The sequence below is a fragment of the Tetrahymena thermophila genome, assembly GCF_000189635.1.
Source record: "Tetrahymena thermophila SB210 genomic scaffold scf_8254592, whole genome shotgun sequence".
Classification (NCBI taxonomy): Eukaryota; Ciliophora; class Oligohymenophorea; order Hymenostomatida; family Tetrahymenidae; genus Tetrahymena; species Tetrahymena thermophila.
The window spans coordinates 471,611-484,146 of record NW_002476363.1 but is presented as its reverse complement, the minus strand read 5'-3'; the positions used below and the strand labels follow the sequence as shown (position 1 = coordinate 484,146).

The window sequence follows — 12,536 nt, the reverse complement described above, 5'->3', positions numbered from 1 at the left end:
CTTTTTTAATTAACTGACTTAAATATTTTAGGATTAGCAATAAAATTTTTATAGCTATCTATCTATCACTCACTCACTCATAAAGTTTACATTTAATATTTATAAATAATAAATAAGGCAACAAAAATGAGAATTCTAACAATTCTAACATAACAGTCAATAGAAATAAGAAAAGATCAACAATTTTGAAACATTAAAATTATATTGAAAATATTTAAATCGATCAGCCTAAAATATAACATGATTTAAATTATTAAAATGAGCAGGAATCAATTAATTTATCATCACATTTAATTGCTGAATCTTTTTGTTCTCAAGAATAGAAATATCATAATTGTTTATCTAGCATTTCAAACTTATAACTACTTCCTGAAGACAGAAAAAGTAAAAGTTAAAATCCAAATTTTATGGAAAATAAAATAAGTAAAATAATCAAAGAAGATTTAAAGAATAACTTAAAAAAAGATCTATATTAATAAAGTTAAAGATCAATAAAAACCACCTAAGAAGAATGTTTAAATTTAAAATCTTAAGTTTAAAAAATATAAAAATTCAATTATGAAGATAAATTGACAACAACTTTTACAAATAGATAATCAACGTCATCAACATTTAAAATATTTCAAAATGTTTTTGATTTGATGAAAATTTATAAATATTATTTTCCATAAAATAATTATAGCTAAGTTATAAAAGATTACAACTTCATCTAACATAAAAACCTAAAAATGCTTCTATCCAGATTATAATTATTTAGAAATTAAAACTCATAAAATAAATCTAAGTTTTCATCTCATCAGTACAAAATTCAAGGTTGTCAAAAAAACACTTAAACATTTTCTAGTAATATTTCTTATGGAGTATCTATAAACCAAGCATTTTAATACAAAAATTAAAATTTGAACTCAAATATAAATAGAAAGAATGATAGGAAACACATTTTTTGATAAATATTATTAAGATAAATTAAAAATTAGTCTTTTATGTAAAATTTAAATCGTTATTTTATAATTTTAGTATGTAAAAAATATTAAAAATTTTTAAAATGTAAATATTATAAAATAAGTTACAAATAAAAGAATGTCATTTAATTATTATTAATTATTTTTTATTATATAAAAAAATGTTTATACAGATGTAATGTTAAAAAATGTTAATAGGTAGAAAAATAAAGCTTTGCACTTATTATGTCTTGTGTATTTGTTATAAATTTGTTTTCATTAATATTTTTAAGCGACTAATAACGTTTATATAATTAGTACGTTGATTTAGTAATTTAGAAAAAAAAATATTAAGATTAGATGATTAATTAATTATTTAGCAATGAATTTATTCTATTAAATACAAAAGTTAAATAGTTAAACTAAAACAAATAAAAAAAGCTAATATTAAGAAATTGATTCTTTATAAAACTAAATAGAACTTCTAATAAAAAAATAATCAGAATGAGTATAAAAAGATTAGATGAAATAGACCCAGTTATAACAGAGGACTTGGAGTTTCAAAATAAATCTTTGTAAGGGAAAATTTTCTGCGGAAGTATTGTAAATTGCTCAAATGGTGATAATGATCTAATAGATTTAACTGAAATTTCTAACACTAATGAAGCTTAAGAAAAGAAATATAAATCATCGAATAATATATAAAATATCCCATTTATCTTAAGCAGCTAAGTAAAATATTTTAGAGAAACATATTTGAATTAATAATTTTTTAATTGGATTAAAAGACTTAAGTAAGAGTGAATGAATATTAGCAAAGTTCATTAAAAGTTAATAATTTTCATTAATAAATTAGCACAATAAAAGAAAACAATAATAAGGAAATAAGTAGAATTAATGAGGCAGATATTACCAAAGTTGATTCGGATAAACATAAGCCAATAACTATAGAAGGACTCAATAGTGAAATTTCTAAAGCATAAAATAGTGTCATAGAAAGATTTAAACTTTCTAATAGCGAAAAAGAAAGCTAAAAAAATGATTCAAATATTGATACAAGTAACAATTAATCTTAAATAAGGTCAGAAATAACATATACAAGACAAAGTTAATAAAAAATAAGGAGATAAAGTAGAGAAAACATTGAAAAAGCTGCAAATATATTAAATAATGCAATTAGTAAATCTATGAATAGAGTTTAAAGAATAAACTAACATGTGAATAACTTTATATTTTAACTAAAAATTAGAAATAAAAATAGAATAATAAATATTACTTAAGAAAATGAATATAGACTGATTAATGATCAAACTTTTTTTGTTCATTCAAAGACAACAGATAATTTATTTAATAAATACATCAATAAATTTTAAAATATTTTAAAGATTGATATTGAAATTCCTCTATTTATGCCTACAAATACATTTAAAATTTATTGGGATATCCTACAAACTATCTATACTTACTTGTTTATATACATTTACTCTATTTTAATTTTCTTTGCTATGTAGGATTAAGATTCTATCTTTATAAAACAGTATTACCAATACACTTACATATTTTTCTTAGTTGATATACTTATTACCTTTAATACTGCATACTTTAAAAAAGATGTGATTATTACTAATCGTAAATAAATAGCTTGGAAAAATTTATCTTCAAGTGTTTTCATAGCAGATGCTATAACTTTAGCTACTATGGGTTTGAAATTAATAATATAAAATTCTCATATAGTGTATAATCCTGATAACAGTTTTATCAACTTTGCAATTAACTTATTAGTATTTTTAAAATTATAAAGTGTCAATTAAAAGAAAAAGCATTTTAGCTATGCTTTTACCTTAAAAAATTACTAAAAGCACATTATGAAATTATTTAACTAACTCTTTATTGTTATTTCTGTAGCTCATATTGGTAAATTAATTATTTGATTTTTTAAAAAAATAAATTAATCTACAATTGAAAAACTCCCACTTAAATATATTTAAATTTATTAACTTATTATTTATTAAATTTTAGTTAGCTTAGCTTGGCACATTTTGGCTTAGTATGAAATTTAAAATGGGTATTCGGTTTTATGGATTTAAAAATATAATTTTAATGATTTGACATACATTTAGCTGTATTTTTATTCTATCTATTGGTCAATTACAACAATGACAACAGGTATATATTTTACTGATTTCCAGTATCTTTAATTTTAATCTTTATAGTTGGTTACGGGGACATATCAGCAAGTAATTATATTGAAGCACTTTTTATAACATTTCAATGATCTTATTTAGCTGTGTGTTTGCATATTCAATAAACAATATAGGGTTTATACTTTAAGAAATAGAAAAATCTTCAAAAGTGCTTAACGATAATATAATTATCATTTAAAGGTAAGTAGTAAATTAGCTCATAAATTTGATATATAATTTGATTAAATTAATAAGCTTCTAATTAATTAATTAATTAATTAACTTATTTCCTTTTCAAAGCCTATTTACAAAGTTTTTTTTTCTATATATTTAATATAAAAATAAATTAACCTTTAAAAATAATTAAATTTTATTATATTTTAAGGTATTTAAATAGAAAAAATGTGAATATACAGTTATAGTGTAGAGTAAGACATTACCTTTGCTTCTTAGCTAAAGAGTAAAAGGATAGAAATTAATAATAAGAAAACGAAATCTTATAAATCCTATCAAATAAATTGAGAAATGAAATAATAGTAGAAGTAAACTCAAGATTACTTAAAAATAATACTATTTTTAGCGCTAACTTCTCCTCCTAAAGCTTGAGAAAATTAGTTTTTATTATGAAAGAAGTAATCGTTTCTCCTAATGAGGTTATTTTTGAGAAAGGTGATTGTAATGATTAATCAATCTACTTCATAGAGAGTGGTTAGATAGAAATTTATTAAACACCACCTTTAATTTAAGTTTCAATAAATTAAAATATTAAGCCCAAGGCTCATTCATTAAAAGTTATCTCGTAAGGAAGCATTTTTGGAGAAATTTCTTTATTTTCTTCTTTATCCAGAAATTCTAGCGCAAGGAGCTTGAACTTGTCAACACTCTATAAAATAGATAGAAATAAGTTTATTAATTTGATATAAGAAAACTAAGAGGATTTTGAGAGATTTAAAATGATGGAAGAGTAAATAAAAGTCTTATAAGATAATACATTTTTACATATTGAATGCTATGTGTGCAAAAATCAGGGCCACTTTGCTAAGGATTGTCCTTCATTGCACTAAAAATTCGATTCATAATTTATTATTTTAAGGCACAATTTTAGTTTATTTTAAGAGAGAAATAAAAATATAAAAAGAAATAGTTAAAATGGAAAAATAAATGCGAGGTAACTAATTATTTTTCGTTACAACAAAATTATATTTACATAATACGTCTTTTAATAAAATTAAAGATAGCTATTTTTTTATTTATTTTATTTAAAAAATAGAATAAATCTTCACTAAAATAGAATTACTTGCAAAATTTTAAAAGATAATATCAGATATTTTAATTCAGAGACAGAAATTTTCTTTTAAACTGATGAAGAAACTGATAGCTAGAGTATCTAAACCTAAGAAATCTTTAATTAAGATTTGTAAACATCTACAGAGTAGACTTCGTAGTCTTCTTTTAAATAGATAACTCAAAAATGTATATCAGCGAGAGATAGATTTTTAAGAGTAATAGGTCTATAACCCCAACAATGAAAGATTAACAACATAATAGTAATCTAAAAAGAGTAAAATCTTAAATTTAAATTGCAAAATCTATGAATTAAATCAGAAATCATAGAGACAGCTTATATGATAACTTAAATCTAGATAATTTAGAAGACATATTTGTTGAAAGATAAAGTAGTATGAATAGCAATAACTAGACTAATATTAAATCTATTGATCCTGTTAAAAACAATAAATATTTTTAAAAAGATGACTAAATTTATACTAACTATTAAAATGAATAGCAATAAAAAGAACATGGGGATTGGTCAGAAAATTCATATGAAATAAAAGAATTGTGTTATTAGAATTCTGAAATTACAGATAGCTAAAACAATTTTAATAAGCTTTAAAATTAAAAAACTCTTAATATACAAATAATACCTGATTCAACTTAAGGTGATTCCTCTTAAGTTAGCTTGTAAGAGATAGAAGACAAAGTTAGAAATAAATCCAATAGGTTTACAATAAAAAATAATTAAAATAATTAAGAAGATAATAGCTAAAGTGATACAGATGAGCAAGAGAATTTTAATAAAAATTAAACCTCAAATAATAACATTAAAAAGTAGAAAAAAGTATAATAGACTATTAATTTTGTAAGGCCATCAATAGACTACTAACTTAGTAGTGGAATTTATAGTTAATATATTAATTAAAGTATGGAATTTATCAATGCGTAGAATTAAATAAACAAAATAGAAAAATAAGAAAAATTATCATCTAATAAAATAAATAAAAAATCTTTTTCAAACTAAGAAAGTAATAACTTTTTAAATGATAACAAAAGAAATAATTCTGAGATATTTACATCTCTTTCTAAGTAAAATGGAAGCTAAGAAAAAATACTAAATGAGTTAATTTAGTTAAACTAAGACTAACTTTAAAAAAATGAAGACCAAAATATTAGAAAATAAAAATTTTCTCTTAATAACAAAGATTTCTAACAATTAAGCACTTAAATATTTTTAGAATAATCTAATTAAAATGTAATCAGAAAAATTTGTAAGATGTTAAGTATGCAAGGAAGTAAAATCTTCAATATTATTGATTAATAACCATCTGAATTTAAAATAGTTTCTGGTGATTTTATTTTAAAAAACTTTGATGTAATCTAAAATTACAAAAAATTTTTTCCACATAATAAACTCACATTCTATTATTGAAACGTTAATATTTATATAGATTTTATAAAATATAAGGTATATATTTATTTATCTTAATAAATTAAGGTTTTCATTTATTTACTGTAAGTGTGGTTTCACTTCGTTGAAGAAGCTGTTAATATGATTATCTAGTAATATCAAGAAGATGCTGTCTTATGATGAAGCATGTAGGACGTTTTTTAGGGTCGAAAGATGTCATTTTTCTTAAGAGAATACGAAATTCTTTGTCTATATTAGAATGTTATTTATCTAAATTACTAAAATAGTTATTCAATATATATTCAAATCTATTGCATCCTTTTAGCTTAATTTTTAAAATACAGTATAGCAAAGTGAGTCCTAGACTAAAGATATCACATTTTTCATAGTCTATTTAAGAAAGAGAGTTATCATCTTACTCTTCATCATATTACTCAATTGCTTAAACCAATTCAGGAGCCATCCAGGATAGTGATCCAATCAACTCATCGCTTTTTTTTGTAAAGTTAGAAATATTAATTCTTTTAGCTGCACCAAAATCTGTAAGTTTAATTTTATTTTCATCTTCCATTATCAATATATTTGAAGGTTTTATGTCCCTATGATTAAAATTACAATTTCTTAGCTATACTAACACTTCTACCAGATCTAAAGCAATTTAAATTATTTCGTTATCACTGAACCTGTTACCATATTTCATTTAAATGCAGTCTTCAAGAGAATATTTGGCTAATTCAAGCACAATATATACTTTTTCATTACCAATACTATAATTAATCATTTTTATAGCTGATTAGCAATTTCTGACAGACTCTAGAGCATCTATTTCTTAGGTGATCATTTCCATATTTTAATCAGTCTTAGTTAGTACTTTACACGCAAACATCTGATTTTATTTGTATTTTTTCATAAAAGAATATTCCTCTGATGGAGTGTATTGGCATTTATAAACTACACCAAAAGCACCTTCTCCTAGTTTGTTATCAGTGAGAATAGTGTAGCATTTATTAAACAGTTCTTCAGATATCTTTGTTTAAGTCTATTTAATTATAAATTCTTACATTTAAGTATACTCTTTCCTGTGAACAAAGGCACTATAAAAGTAAATAGAACCCCTTAAAAAGAAATAAGTAGTAAGAGCAATAGTAATAAATGTGAAAGAGCTCCCTCTACCCTATGTATAATGTATTTATTATTTTAAGCTAGATTTAAAAAGCATCCATTTTCCATTTACTTTGGCTGAAAAGTAGTAATTTAAAACAGAATTCTAATTTACTTTATAAGTAATAGATTGAAGATCTATTTATAATGAAGTCACTTAAATTTAATCTCCATTTTGAAGCTTGATGATACAAGGCTATTTACTGTTTATGTATAATGCCCCGCTATCTTACAATTATTGAATTTAGCTGCTTTATTCATCGAAATTACTGACCAGGTTTTATATTAAACGAAAATGGTTTTAGTCATAAATAGCTTAGTCATCTATCTATAAAGATCCAATTTATGAATTATTCTAATGGAATTTAATTTGATGATAGTTTATTGCTTCCTGCTATTATTATAAACTTAATTAGCTTTAATTTAAATTGATATGTAGTTGTTAATTTAATTTTTAATATAAAGATGAAGTATCATTTATAGCACTCTAATTAAGAATAAAAGGTTAGAAATATTATTAGTTGCATACCCAAACATTGAAATACTACATTTAAAAAAAAATAATAGGAGTGGTGGTGTAAAGTGATGCTGAGTAGAATGTCTAATTTGTATTTATAATCAAAGTTGAGTTAGATTAATAATAATTCATTCCATTTATTATACCTGAGGATATTTAGTACATTTAGTCAATTGTAATAATGTTTGGAATTGTCACATCATAAATTAAATTTCCAATTTCATTAAACTAAAGTAACCTCATTTATTAAGTTTAAGGGATATATATTTTAACAAATATCTACATATTTATGAATTGTATTTATTGTAAGGGATCTATTATTCCTTATCCTTCTAATTGGTAGATTTGAGGTGTTTAAGTACCTTATTAGCATTATATTTCATTTTAATAAAACAAAAACTTTAATTAATTTTAGATAATCCAATATACGCAATCTTTTGGTAATGAAAAATAATTGAAATATTATCCATTTGAATATAATAAAACCTATTTTTCTTGTTGAGATGTTTCTGTTTCTATATAAATTGTACTTACATCATTTAGATACTAAAATCTAACAGCATCAGAAACTGTATAAGTAATATAAGTACCAATGTATTTATCTATTATAACATTATAAAATTTTCTTTCTGTAGGATCTATCCAATAAATTTTGACCTAAGTACCTATGCTATTAGTGTATACATCTGTAGTATCATCTGATGGAAAAGGATAACAAAATGTTTCATTTTCACATGGTCTTATTACTTCTTTATAGCCTGTCCAATCAATAAAACCAAATCTAGTTATTGAATAGCAAAGATTATGGTTACATGTGTAAATGACCCTCTGAGACTCGGTTAGATTGAGAGGAGCTAGTAAATTAGGGGTATAATCAATAAGCGTAAAAGTAGTACAAAAAATTTTAGCTATTAAGTAGCTTAGTATTAAGTAGGAAGCACTTTTCATCATGATATATTAAATATTTATTATAATTTTGAAATAAGCTTTATAAAATTAAATATTGTGTAAATAATATTTGATTCCAAATAAAATTAGATTATCAACTGATAAGAAACCTAGTAAGACCAAATTCGAAGTTTGATAAGCCAAATATTCTATTAATTAAAGAATTATGTTTTACTTCATTTATTTGAGGTTATCTATTTTAAAGAAATGAAAATATAAGGTTTCATTAATAATTTTATGTCTTATTTGAAAAGCAAATATTTAAAAAAAACTAATCTCTTAACTTTATTAAAAATGTTTGAATAAATTATAGTTTTTTTTACAAATTATATTTAAAATATAAGTAAAAATGCAGTTTCATGCATTATTATTCTATTAATAAGATCATATAAAAATAATTTTTCAAGGCCAAAAATGTAGATTATTGAGTAAATTTTGTTTATATTTTTTTATTTTAAAGTTGATGAATATTTATAGCTTTGAAATGAATGATAAATAATATACTTTATTTTGCTTATCTCATTCTATACTAATTCAGTGAAGAAATTTTTTATAAAATTGGATTAATTTCTTTTGGCATATTTAATGAAAAAAAAAAAACTATTTTACAACAAAAAGTTGGCAAGCCAAATAAGTATTTTTGTAGACACAGTTGGAAATTTTTTATATTTTGAAAAAAATTTAAAATATGAGAGCGAGCGAAAGAAAAAAATCAAACAAAATAGAATTTATATTTATTTTTTACATATTCTTTGCTTAGTCAGTCTATTTATTTTAATAACAATTATATTTTAGAGATAAAGAAAAAATATTTAATTTGTTATTAAATCAAATAAAGGATCTAGAAAGAATTAAATAAATAGCTTGCTGTTAATAGATATTTGGGTACAAAAAGCAGAAAAAAAAATTATTTTAAATATAAAAAGGCATTAAAAATGGATGAATAAAAGATTTTATAAAAGCTTTAATAATACAAACTAAATGTGAATAGCAATTAAAGTATTTCAGACGAAAGAAAGTCATAGATTATTAAATAATTAGATGAGTCTTATGCAGATGCAAAAGGAGTTTTTGAGGAATTCGAAGAAATAATTCTCTGCATTCCTAATGAGGATTTAGAAATTATAATTAATGCAAACAACTAATCCAGTTAAGTCTAATTAAATAGCAGCTAAATTGCAAGTTAACAATCAAATGAAGGATATTCGGGATCATTAAATACAAGCATGTAATCTCAATAAATGTCTCAAGGTTAAAACACCTCAACAATGGCAAGCAACCAAATGATTCCAGGTAGACCTATGAGCTCAAATTATCAATAAATACCAGCATAATATCCATCTCAAAGTACATTATAAAAACCCTACGGATCGTCATAATAATATAATGTGCAAGGTGGTTAATAAGTGCCGCCAAAGATGTCAAGTACTTAAGGTTATCCAAGCAGTTAGATAACACCTGAGATCAGAAGATAATACACTTACTAATTTTTACTTAATATCTTAAAAAGAAATATGCAATAAATAAGCAAGTAGGATCCTAAATATGCTTAATGGTAGTAAAAATAAAATTAGCTTATGGAAAAATATCAGAATCAAGTAGAAATTGATTAGGAATATTGGAGTTTTTTAGATAAAGGAAGGTTTGTGCAATATCATTTGCAACTCTTTGAATAAAACATTAAGTTGTGCTAAGATCCTAATAGGCGCGAACATTTAACTACATTTCTTAATTATTTTAGAAATAAAATAACCAACGATACAGATTTATTTTATTATTATTTTAGTACTTAAAACCTATCTCAAAATGATAAAAAAGTTTTATTGAATGAAGATTAAAACTGCACTAATGAGTTTAAGTATCTTTTAGATTTCTTAAAGTATTCTTAAAATTAAATATTGGAAAGATAAATAGAGTCTATTTAGCAATAAAAATAAATAAAAGGCTTTGATTCATTCTTGGTGCTTTTAAAGGAATTAAAAATAGATTAACTTTATGCCACCTTAGAGACGAGAATAAGCTATATCAAAAAAATGTATTAATGTATTTAACAAGAAGTGTATAATTTCTTTAAGTCACTTGCTCTCGAGCCTAGTTTATTATAAGAAAGACAACAATAATTTGAGAAGATCTTGTAGTAGAGAGTTTTAATCCCTTGCACTTATAGGGAGCACTTAATTCTTAAAGAATTTAAGAATCTTTAAAACGATCAAAATTTTTAAAGTTATTTCAATTTAATTAACAACATTCTTGCTAATAAGGATCTAAATTAAATTATTGGTCATTTTTAATAGATATTTGCATAGCAACCAGAAATCGCAAGTTTTAATTTAAAAAGAAGCCAAATTCCTCCAAGATAATAAAGCATGAATTCCTCATAAGGACCTAGTGGACCTGTAAGATAGCCAGAAGAAACATAGCCATATTAAAAATAATAACAATTAAATCAAAGTTAGTACAATTAAATAACTCCTGAACCTATTTAGCAAAACATTCCTTAGTAATAATTAAATAGCTCTTCATAAGGTGTATCATAATCCTAAAATAAACCTTAAAATGCACTCACACCATAAGCAGCAGTACAGACAAACTCTTAATAGCAATATTAATTTGCAAGCTAATTTAGAAATTAAAGTCAATAATCAATGAAAATTGAGGAAGAAGGAAAATCAAATATTTAAAGCTAATAGCAAGCATAGATATAATAAATATAACCTAAGGCAGCTTATGGATCATAGAGTAATTATGATGAAACTCCATCAAGCACTATCTAGCAAACTAAATAAGAGTACTAATAAGTTTAGTAAGAATAAAATTAGCATGCTCTTTAGCCAGCTAAATAAATTTTATCTCAAACAAAGACAAAAACTAAGAGGTTGTTAAGCGATGATATAATCTAGAAGAGGCTAGATTAGTTATGCAAAGATAATTATTTAGAAACACCTTCTGGTCCAGAAACTGATAAAATTATTACATATTTAAATGAAGTTTTTAAGGTCTATATGAAAAATTTAATCGAGAGACTTCTTTAGAGCAGTATAGTTGAAAATATTGATAACGAATTCCGTCTTTTTTGCTCTGATAAGCTAGAAGCTCATCTAGTTCCTTTCCGTGGCTAATCAATAGATAAATATTTACTTAATAAATAGGATTATACAGGAGCCAGAGATTTGACCTTTTTAAAGTATTACATAGTCTAAACTGAAAACAAAAATATCAGGCGTGCATAGCTTGAAAAAAATGATGAAGAAATAGAACAAGCTTGTTATGATTCCGTTAATAAAAACTCTCTTTTTGATAAATCTTCAATGAAGTATGATCTTGATAGAACTTAGCGTAAAGGTTGCACAGCTGCTGATGAAATAAAAAACAATATTCAAAAAATCCCTCCTTAAAAATCAAAAAATGCTAAAAAGGATTAAAAATTAGAGTCTATGCCATAAGCAATCAGTCTAGCCACAACTAATTGCTAAAGATAGAAAATAACACTTAAAAATATATAATTATATTTAGAAGCCGATCCCATTTACCGTAAATCAGCTATTCTCCTGAAAACTTATTTGTAATGAATTAAAACAAACAAATAAACGTTCAATTGAAATTATATTTTCATAATATTTTAAATAAAATTGTATTCTATTGAGAAGTTATTATTTATTTTATTTTATTTTTAAATTTTTTGATGAATACTTTTAGTACTAATTAATTAATTAGATAATTATTTTATCATCTATACTTGGTGTGTTCTTAAAAACTAAAAAGTTTTTGATGAAAAATAAATTTATTTGATTTTTATTCTTCTTCAAATTATAAAGTACTATTTATTTAATTTTTTTTTAAATTAGATGAAAATTTATATTAAAATTATTTTCTTTTTTTTATTTTTTTTTTAGTTATTTGCAATATTTAAAATATTTATAATAGCCTATAAATTATTATTAGTTTAAAAATTTACATTTTAGTTAATTGATGATCAAATATTTTTTTAGTTTTTTAAAATATATTTTGATAAACTTTAATTTATTTTCAAATTTTTGTTTATTAAAATAACTTTTATAATTTATATCTGAAAACTTAACATTAATTTAAAACTTTAATTT

At 22.8% G+C, this 12,536-nt stretch overlaps 5 protein-coding genes across 5 annotated transcripts; 3 read left to right on the top strand and 2 right to left on the bottom strand. All coding sequences in view use genetic code 6, as the record gives it.

Annotated features, from left to right (window-relative positions):
- Positions 1 to 1,445: 1,445 nt before the first annotated feature.
- On the top strand, positions 1,446 to 3,354 carry TTHERM_00717600 (cyclic nucleotide-binding domain protein; the record flags this gene model as incomplete). Its single annotated transcript, XM_001015080.2, has 6 exons — positions 1,446 to 1,673; positions 1,730 to 2,158; positions 2,327 to 2,855; positions 2,961 to 3,107; positions 3,155 to 3,178; positions 3,326 to 3,354. 6 exons carry the CDS (start codon positions 1,446 to 1,448, stop codon positions 3,352 to 3,354), a joined length of 1,386 nt encoding a protein of 461 aa, XP_001015080.2.
- Positions 3,355 to 3,902: 548 nt separating this feature from the next.
- TTHERM_000717599 (hypothetical protein) lies at positions 3,903 to 4,180 on the bottom strand (the record flags this gene model as incomplete). The annotated part of the gene is made up of 2 exons (XM_012798345.1): positions 3,903 to 4,007; positions 4,124 to 4,180. The coding sequence occupies 2 exons, from the start codon at positions 4,178 to 4,180 to the stop codon at positions 3,903 to 3,905; spliced, it is 162 nt and encodes a 53-aa protein (XP_012653799.1).
- A 93-nt stretch (positions 4,181 to 4,273) lies between these two features.
- On the top strand, positions 4,274 to 5,831 carry TTHERM_000717598 (cyclic nucleotide-binding domain protein; the record flags this gene model as incomplete). The annotated part of the gene is made up of 4 exons (XM_012798344.1): positions 4,274 to 4,292; positions 4,463 to 4,565; positions 4,685 to 5,233; positions 5,327 to 5,831. The coding sequence occupies 4 exons, from the start codon at positions 4,274 to 4,276 to the stop codon at positions 5,829 to 5,831; spliced, it is 1,176 nt and encodes a 391-aa protein (XP_012653798.1).
- Positions 5,832 to 5,901: 70 nt separating this feature from the next.
- TTHERM_00717590 (Serine/Threonine kinase domain protein) lies at positions 5,902 to 8,573 on the bottom strand (the record flags this gene model as incomplete). Its single annotated transcript, XM_001015079.2, has 1 exon — positions 5,902 to 8,573. The coding sequence occupies exon 1, from the start codon at positions 8,437 to 8,439 to the stop codon at positions 5,902 to 5,904; it is 2,538 nt and encodes an 845-aa protein (XP_001015079.2). The 5' UTR covers positions 8,440 to 8,573.
- Positions 8,574 to 9,371: 798 nt separating this feature from the next.
- On the top strand, positions 9,372 to 12,005 carry TTHERM_00717580 (hypothetical protein; the record flags this gene model as incomplete). The annotated part of the gene is made up of 1 exon (XM_001015078.3): positions 9,372 to 12,005. The coding sequence occupies one exon, from the start codon at positions 9,372 to 9,374 to the stop codon at positions 12,003 to 12,005; it is 2,634 nt and encodes an 877-aa protein (XP_001015078.2).
- Between the last annotated feature and the right edge of the window lie 531 nt (positions 12,006 to 12,536).